The sequence below is a fragment of the Nuphar pumila genome, unplaced genomic scaffold (assembly GCF_984573655.1).
Source record: "Nuphar pumila unplaced genomic scaffold, dmNupPumi1.hap1.1 HAP1_SCAFFOLD_399, whole genome shotgun sequence".
NCBI lineage: Eukaryota > Viridiplantae > Streptophyta > Magnoliopsida > Nymphaeales > Nymphaeaceae > Nuphar > Nuphar pumila.
Genome location: NW_028323327.1, coordinates 52,737 through 61,558, shown reverse-complemented (window position 1 = coordinate 61,558; position 8,822 = coordinate 52,737). Strand labels below are relative to the sequence as shown.

At 51.9% G+C, this 8,822-nt stretch overlaps 2 protein-coding genes across 2 annotated transcripts; both read left to right on the top strand.

Annotated features, from left to right (window-relative positions):
- Positions 1-49: 49 nt before the first annotated feature.
- On the top strand, positions 50-4,762 carry LOC149810294 (uncharacterized; the record flags this gene model as incomplete). The annotated part of the gene is made up of 7 exons (XM_089994310.1): positions 50-307; positions 559-669; positions 790-1,227; positions 1,634-1,947; positions 2,080-2,335; positions 2,522-2,902; positions 3,254-4,762. Coding segments are annotated over 7 exons (3,267 nt in total), but the record flags the coding sequence as incomplete, so codon positions are not given.
- Positions 4,763-5,663: 901 nt separating this feature from the next.
- On the top strand, positions 5,664-7,744 carry LOC149810293 (uncharacterized). The gene is made up of 3 exons (XM_089994309.1): positions 5,664-5,912; positions 6,515-6,772; positions 7,529-7,744. The coding sequence occupies exons 1-3, from the start codon at positions 5,664-5,666 to the stop codon at positions 7,742-7,744; spliced, it is 723 nt and encodes a 240-aa protein (XP_089850435.1).
- The last annotated feature ends 1,078 nt before the right edge of the window (positions 7,745-8,822 follow it).

The window sequence follows — 8,822 nt, the reverse complement described above, 5'->3', positions numbered from 1 at the left end:
CGGCAAGCTCACAACGGCCTTGGGCGACGAGGGTGTGCGCTGGCAGCAGTCCGCCGACAAACTCAGCGACGACATCGAGCTGCTTGTGGGCGATGTGTTCATTTCTGCGGCGTGCATTGCTTATTACGGTGCATTTACTGGACCCTACCGCCAGGAGCTTGTCAACCAGTGGACTGCGCAGTGTCAAGAGCTGGGCATCCCTGTCACCGACGGCGTCACGCTAAAGGGCTGCTTGGCCTCTCCTGTTGAGGTGTGTGTGAAGAGCTGCTTGTTTGCGTACAATTTGACAACCAACCCTGGTCCACTGGTGATCACTGGTGACTCTGCAGGTTTCGTTTCATGCCCTACTTGAGCAGGTTTTGAAAGACGAGCAGATTGTGATTCAGTCGCTGTACAATGCTTTGTAAGCTCGTTGACACTCAGCAGTACGAAATCCAATGTCTACAGCAAACCTATCACACACACATTCAAGTTGAGGCGTTTCAGTTCGTTGGAGTTGTGCCAATGTACCTGTGAGTGTGGTAGTGCTGTTAAATGATACATCATTCTCTCACATAGGTAACAGAAAGAACTAGAAACGATACATTATCAGTCTGCGTAAGCACAACCATCATAGGAGTGAGCTTGGGCGCAGGATTGGCCTTTGGCTCTGATGCAGGCAAACGCCATGTCAATGCCAGCGAAAAAAGAACACTTTTGCAAGGTAACAGCAGCTGTCGTGGGGTCTTTTACGGGTATGAACTACCTGTTAAATAAGTGTTACCCTGTGGGTATTTGGGCGCCTAGCAGGCAAACGTTGGAGGGCGTCTGCAGGTAAGGGAGTGGAACATCTGGGGTCTGCCCACGGACGATGTGTCCATCGACAATGGAATCCTTGTGAAACGCGGTCAGAGGTGGCCCCTAATGATCGACCCGCAAGGGCAAGCAAACGCCTGGATCAAGAACATGGAGGCAAAGAACGGCTTGAGGGCGATCAAGCTCACAGATAGCACGTTCCTCCGAACCCTGGAAAACGCGATCCGCGTGGGTAGCCCAGTCTTGATAGAGGACATTGGGGAGGCGCTGGACCCCGCCCTCGAGCCACTGCTAACCAAGGCAATCTTCAACCAGGGCGGCCGAATGCTGATTCGGCTTGGGGACACTGACGTGGACTACGATCCAAACTTCAAGTTCTACATCACCACCAAGATGGCCAACCCGCACTACCTTCCCGAAGTCTGCATCAAGGTGAACTCTGCAACTCTACCCGTAGTCCCACCAGACCCTTTGCATCATCAGTACCTGAACTAATGACCCTCGAACGAGTTGCCATGCGGAATAAGCACTCTGAAGTGCTGATGCATTTCAATCACAAGCGTTTCCGAAGACGCGTGTGCCTGAAATGCGCCCTTATCTGCTGCTTGCAGCTCAAACAGTCCAATGCTTGCCTGGTGACATCGCCATGTTCAAAGTGTATGCAATGCACATGGTTCTCCTCAGCGAAACACGAGTCATTGTGTTGGCATATGCACCGGGAAAGGGTGCTATGTAGCAAGCGATATCAACCATGGCATCAGTGGCATTGGGCGCCTGTTGCCACATACAAGATTTGAATTGCTTCGTTAGTTGCTGTTGCTGTTGAGGCTATCGATAGGGTCTGACGGACCTGTTGGCGTTGCAGGTGACAATCATCAACTTCACTGTCACGATGAAAGGCCTAGAGGACCAGCTGCTAGGAGATGTCGTTCGCAAGGAGCGGCCGGACTTGGAGGCCAAAGACCGGCTGGTGGTATCGATATCAAACGACAAACGGCAGCTGAAGGACCTCGAAGACAAGATCCTCAAGCTTCTCAAGGAGTCCCATGGCAACATCCTGGATGACGCCGACCTCATCAATACCCTCAACAATTCGAAGGTGCCCCCTTGTTTGCAGGCGCATGTGCTCGGTGCAGTGTTTTGCCAGGCCGAGTGTGTTTGGGTCCAGGCGCCTGGATATACATGAATTTTGGGGACAGAAATGGGATCTTGTTCTGACAAAACACTGGCCTGGTTGATCTGTAATGCGGTTTTTGTTTTACCCTGATGGATGCATTGTGTCAGTCGTGCTATGTTTCTGATTGTGGGCCGATTTCCAACAACCGATGAGGGCTGCGTGCGATCCATGCTCGGCATTTCTGAGCAACCTTTCAAGCCTCATCACTCACACCGAGCAAGTGTCACTCGTGTTGGATGCATTGTGGTCCCCGGGTGCTCAGCAATAAGGCACACCTGCATGTGGGAGCTCTCCACCATCTCCACCATCAGAGATTCTCAGACGAGAACGGTGTTATCTGAGCATTCATACAGCATCTTCGTGGTAAGTTACTCCCAGCAACAAGCAAGATAGTTCTAGTCACTATGTGTTGTTCAGCTTTGTCTGCAAGACAAGGGTCGTACCTGGCAATGACTGTGTCATTGTAGTCTGCTAACAACAACTGAACTCCTGGCAGTGTCTAGAACAGTGAGTGACAGTGCGACTATAAAGTGACATGTCAACACGCAGGTGACATCAGGGATGATCCAGGGCAGGGTGAAAGAGGCTGAAGTGACGGAGCGATCAATCAACGAGACGCGTGAAAATTACCGCCCGGCCGCGACACGAGGCTCCATTCTGTACTTTGTCATTGCCGACCTCGCACTCATTTCGCCTATGTACCAATACTCGCTCCTCTTCTTCACGCGCTTGTTCCTCCTGTGCATTGACCAGAGCGAGAAAAGCTCTGACGTGCCTGAACGCCTGACGCACCTGAGCACCTACGCAACGACGTTCATTTACAACAACGTGCAGCGCGGCTTGTTTGAAGAGCACAAGCTCATATTCTCCTTCCTCCTCACGACGGCGATTAGACGGCATGAGACGTCCGGTCCAATCATCTCTGCTGCGGTAAGACTCTCACTCACCAGAGCTGAGTGCCAGGATCCACAGCGAGGGCGCGTTTGCATTCGGTCGTCCTCCTCCTCCCTCTTGTAGTCCATAAAAACGTAGTCTTGCTACCAAGCCCCCCCCCCTCAACCCTAGGATAACTGACTGGTTTTTTAGGTCAGTAGGGTACCTAGAGCGTGAAAAGCAAAGCCACGTTACTTGCATCTCTTTGCTGATGCATGCGTTTGGAGTCGCCGATGTCCATGTGGATGCGGTAGTGTTGTTGATTAGAAGCACCATCCTCAAGTATGCGCATGCGTGAAATTTTCATGCTACATTTGCCATTGCTTAGTGCTGTGGGATGGTGTCCAGGAATGGTCGTACCTTGTTCGGGGACCGACTGGTGTGGTGAACGCCACCAACCAGCCGCAGGCAGACTGGCTGTCTGCGCGGGTGTGGCAGGAGGTGTTGTACATGGACGAGACCATACCGGCCCTCAAGGGCCTGGCGGCAGCCATCTCCGGGAGTCTCGATGCCTGGAGCAAGTGGGCCACCTCGGAGGAACCTCAAGACACTCCTCTGCCGGGCGAGTGGGAGGAGAAGGCGCGCGACTTCCTGCGGCTGATTGTCATGAAAGCGCTGCGAGAGGAGAAGCTTTTGTTCGGAATCGCACAATATGTTGGCGAACAGCAGGGCACGGACTTCAAAGAGCCCCCCCCTTGGCGGCTGGAGGATGTGTACCCTGACACAACCTCGCGAACGCCTGTGATCTTCATCTTGTCCACCGGCGCGGACCCAACCGCAATGCTGCAGCGCTTTGCGGACGCAAAAGGGTGGAGCCCTGGAGAGCGGCTGCATATGATCTCACTCGGACAGGGCCAGGGTCCGATCGCTGAGATGATGATCGACCAAGCGCGCAAGGTTGGCGACTGGGTATGCCTGCAGAATTGCCACGTGGCGAGCAGCTGGATGCTCAAGCTCGAAGGCATCGTCGAGGACATCGGGCGTGAGATGTCGGGTGTGCACGAGGACTTCCGCCTCTGGCTGACCTCAATGCCAACAGCGATCTTCCCGGTTCTCGTGCTTCAAAACGGTGTCAAGCTCACAAACGAGCCGCCGAAGGGCGTCAAAGCGAACATCAACCGGAGCTTCAATGACATGACGGAGGCAACGTATCAGGGGCTTGCTGCAAAGCTCGGTGCGTGGAAGAAGCTGCTGTTCAGTCTCTCGTTCTTCCACGCGGTGATCCAGGAGCGTCGAAAGTTTGGCCCGATCGGCTGGAATATCCGTTACGAGTTCAACCAGTCCGACCTGGAGTGCTCGCAGATGACTCTGCGCATGTTTCTCGAGGACAAGGAGCAGATTCCATGGGACGCCCTCGAGTATGTAGTCGGCCACATCAACTACGGCGGTCGCGTCACGGACGATAACGACCGGCGGTGCTTGATGTCGATCCTTCGGCAGTACATCCTTCCAAAGGTGCTGGACGCTGACTACAAGTTCACTCCTTCTGGCGTCTACTACTCCCCCTCCACCGAGGAGAGCACACTGGACGATGTCAGGGAGTATATCCGCAGCCTTCCGTTGTCGGAGGCGCCGGAAGTGTTCGGAATGCACCCCAACGCAAACATCAAGTTCCAGCTACAGGAGACTCGCAAGCTCCTGGATAATGTCCTTTCGATACAGCCGCGTGTGACGGGGTCTGTCAGCGGAAAGTCACCTGAGACGATCGTTTTGGACATGTCGGTCATGCTGCAGTCTCAAGTGCCGCAGGTGCGCAGGCAGCGATCACAGTACTTTGCCAGACTGCTTGCTTTGAGGTCTCAGATGCCTGCGAATAATGATTATTTGGGACGGAACAGGGGGGTCGAACCCCGCTGAGCAATCCTGTCACTTATGAGTTGTGAAGGAACGCTGTTTGGAAACCTCCAATAGAAGAAAGCACCGCAACGCCCAGAATTGCTTGGAAAGACATTTCAAGTAGTGTTTGAGCATACGAAAGCGTTTGCACGGAAAAAAGCAGCTTCAGCAGAAAGTGGAAACGTATGAACATACCATAGTCAATCTCCGGCCGCCAACTTGCTGCACGATTATGTGGAATATAATCGTAGCTCTGTGTCAGCTGTGCGCAAGCAGTGAGTGACGTACGCAATCCTACTCGGTCTGAGTCACAGAGTTTGTAGCCCGAGAGCATCGCTTGCCTGCTGAAAGCAGGGCTGTTTCGCATTTCGAAATGCTCATCAGCAGTCGCCAGTCTCGATACTTCACGCATCTTGTCTGGTTCAACCGGGCAGCAAACACTTGGGTTCGCCGTCTTTCGGTTGAAGCCACCCACCCACCCTGAAAATGATGAATTGTGTAGCATTCATCATTTTCTTGCTTCTTGTTCACCCCTCATTGTCACTCACTGATCCAGACACCGCCAGCTCAGGAGTTCAGTTGTTGTTAGCACAATACAATGACGCAGTCATTGCCAGGTACGTCCCCTGTCTTGCAGACAAAGCTGAACAGCACATAAAAGCAGATTTGTGCTGCGTTCGTATGTGGATACTAACGAACAAACAAGCTCTACTTCTTTGGGACCACATAAGATCAGGTTTGACGTCTTCCCTGCTCCTCGTGACACGATGGGCTCACTGATGATGATGCATCTTCTTACATAGCCCCCGCATCAACATGGACATTGGCAACTCCGACAACTACTTGGGAATCACTCGCGCTGGAATCGTACGGGAAACACTCGTGCTGGATATGTCACATTGAGGGATGCAAACATGAGTAAATGTTGCTCACTCTTGCAAGCAGCATGCAGGTAATGGACACAAGCAACGCAGTGCAAGGCTTGTTTGACCGCACCAGCACTGGGCAGCTTAATAGCCTCAGTGTTGTGCTGAGCCAAGAGATTGACCGTTTCAACAGGCTGACTTCTCAGATGCTCAGCTCGCTCGCCGAGCTGCAGAAAGCCATCAAGGGCCTGGTAGTCATGAGCGGCGACTTGGAACTGATGTTCCAGTCACTGCTGGGCAATCAGGTTCGCTGCCGATTTCTTCCAGCAAGATCTCTCGTGTTTTTGCCAGACAATTGGCAGTGCTGCACCCCGTTTTTAGCTTCCCTTGTGGTTGCATATTGGTATGAGCAATGGTCATGCTGTTTGCCAGCAAGATTGTCACTAGGGTGTGTGAAGGAGAGTATGCCGTGATGAGGGGGTTGATTGTCATTAGTCCCGCACATCCCTTCTTCAGGCGAGTTGCCAGTACTTCGCCAGATTGGGTTTGGACCCCGATAAGTGTCCCTTATATGCAATTCATGTTTTTGGGCATCAAGACCCAATCACACGGTCTGGTGAGTTGCAAATCAGCTTTGCAGCGGGACTACAAAGACAGGCCTCAATTTGCCCCTCTTGCCACACCTCCTTTGCACAGCTCTTTCCCAGGTATCCATATGGATGCAGTTGAGTTGTAAGCATACACCTCAGCATCCTCATCGCCGTCCAGGTTTCTTATCTGACAATGGTTGAATGGTATCGATGGATGGCAAGCGGGAACAGCACCTTGACGAGCCTCCCTGCATGGTCTCGGAAGTTCTGCGTAGTTTAGTGCACACCACAACATGTAACAGGTCGTGTGTTTGCAGGTGCCAGCTCTGTGGGCCAAGGTAGCGTTTCCATCGCTGAAGCCCCTGGCCTCATGGTTCCAGGACTACCTGCGGAGGATTTCGTTCATGAGCAGCTGGCTGACAACAGGGGTGCCCAAGTGCTTCTGGCTGCCAGGGTTCTTCTTCCCTCAGGGCTTCATGACTGGCGTTCTGCAAATGCATGCACGCAAGTACAGCATCGCAATTGACTCCCTCAATTTCGAATTCTCTATGACAACGTTCGACACTGTTGATCAGGTATGATGTCGTAAACTCACCAGAATGAGTCACATTCTTTCATAGGCACACACGTGCACGTTTGCTTTCGTGATCTAGTTCCACCAAGTTACAAGGCACTTTTGACGGAATAGAACAAAGGAAATGACAGGAAGTTATGAGAATCATGACAGGGTCTGTTTTGGTGCTGCTCGAGCACAGCTCATGCGCATTGTAAGAGATGTCTAGATGAAACTGCCGCATTCTTTTACGCCCTTTGATTCTCCTTCCCCACCAATGATGCCTGCACAAACTCCACTGTGCGTGCAGCAAAGCAAAACACACCCAATTCGGGAAGGTGTAACTTTTGAAAATGTTATTAAGCCTCAAACACATCAAATTAATATCATCATCAGGCATGCACTCCTGATTGGCCGCTCACTTGCCTGGCACGAAGCGAATTAACGCAGCGACTACAAACCAATTTCCCTCACAGTCCGGCTGCTTGATTTCTACAGCCCCAACTCAGGAGGCCTGTGACACGTTCTTTTAGCTTTAGGCTTGTCATAGCGCACGCTAGACAGAGAACCTATCAATACAATACCTTGCTTTCGTGCCTTGTGCTCAACGAATATCAATCGCACGTCCACCCAAAGGCCAGAACCAACATCAGACTTCTGCTCAAACTCGACGTGCCGTGCGAGAGGTTTGTAAATCAAACCAACCTGATTCTGGCACAGCTAAGATTCCATCCCTTTGAGTGCACTTTATTAATGCTTGTTGCCGTATGTGCTGCAGGTGGAGGAAGGTCCTGAGGATGGTATCTTTGTAGATGGACTTTGGATTGATGGAGCTCGGTGGAATAATGAAAAGGCACTACTGGATGATGCCATGCCGGGTGTCATGTATGCACCTCTTCCCATCATCCACTTCAATCCAGCCAAGGACTACGAGTTCCCAGCTGGGGAGTACGCGTGTCGCTGTACAAGACCTCTGTTCGGGCGGGTATATTGAGCACGACCGGTCAATCTACCAATTTTGTTCTGTATGTGTCTCTGGCCATCAAAGAGGGCACCAATGAGGACAACTGGATCTTGCAAGGAGTAGCTTTGCTTTGCATGCTGGACTATTGAATGTTTTGCATGTGATTGAGATCGTCGGCCTCAGATGTGTAAATGTTGTGAATCTGGCGAAATGATGTTGAATGTTGGCACACGTATTCAAACACTGGCAGCACACAAACCATCCTCACTGAAGGGACGTGCAAACAGCCTTACAAGGAATCAGGTTTTATCCAATGAGTACATTCCTTGAACGGTGACAATGATGACAGTACTCAATGCATAAGAACAAACAACGTTGGCATTTCGGCCTCTTGTCGAGCTTCACCTGTACAATGCTGCTGGGGCATATCAAATATACCATTCTGAGGTGAGGTGCTACAATTGTCAAAGGACAGTTCACAGACAGAAAATCCCTAACCCCAAATCAGTTGTAATCTTCTGCTGGTTCCACGGTTTTGTAAGCATGTGTACGTGGTGCTGCACACCGTGCCATGCACACTATGAGGTGATACACCTAATTGCGACTCATCACCGGACCGAATGACCAGGCCAACAGCAGTACGCTTCATCATTGTCCAGCGGGGTTTAGGAACCCAACGGTGATGACCATGTACACGGCGTAAGTGACCCAGCCAGCTGTGCAAGCCAGTGAGGAAGGCGGCCGCCATATGCACTGGCGGCAGCCAGGGTGATGACACCATGCACAATCAGCAATGCGCAACCCACAAGGACGGAGGAAGTCAACGTGACAGGCATTTCACTGCGGCCAGCTTCGCTCATCCAGTACGCAAACCCGGCAGGAAGTGACACTAGAATGTCGAAGAGAGGTCCAGCGTAGACTGCCGTCATGGCCGTGTTGATCTGGGATGACTTGCCCAGAGCCATGCTCGACGCAAAGTCTCCAAGACAGTTCCCTGCACATGGGGCCGCCTCTTGAGAACGGTCTGGCCACTCAGGTTCTGCCTCATCCAGGTTATAAGTCTTACCCAGGTCATGCTTTACTACAGAGTGCCACACAAAGGTTCCAC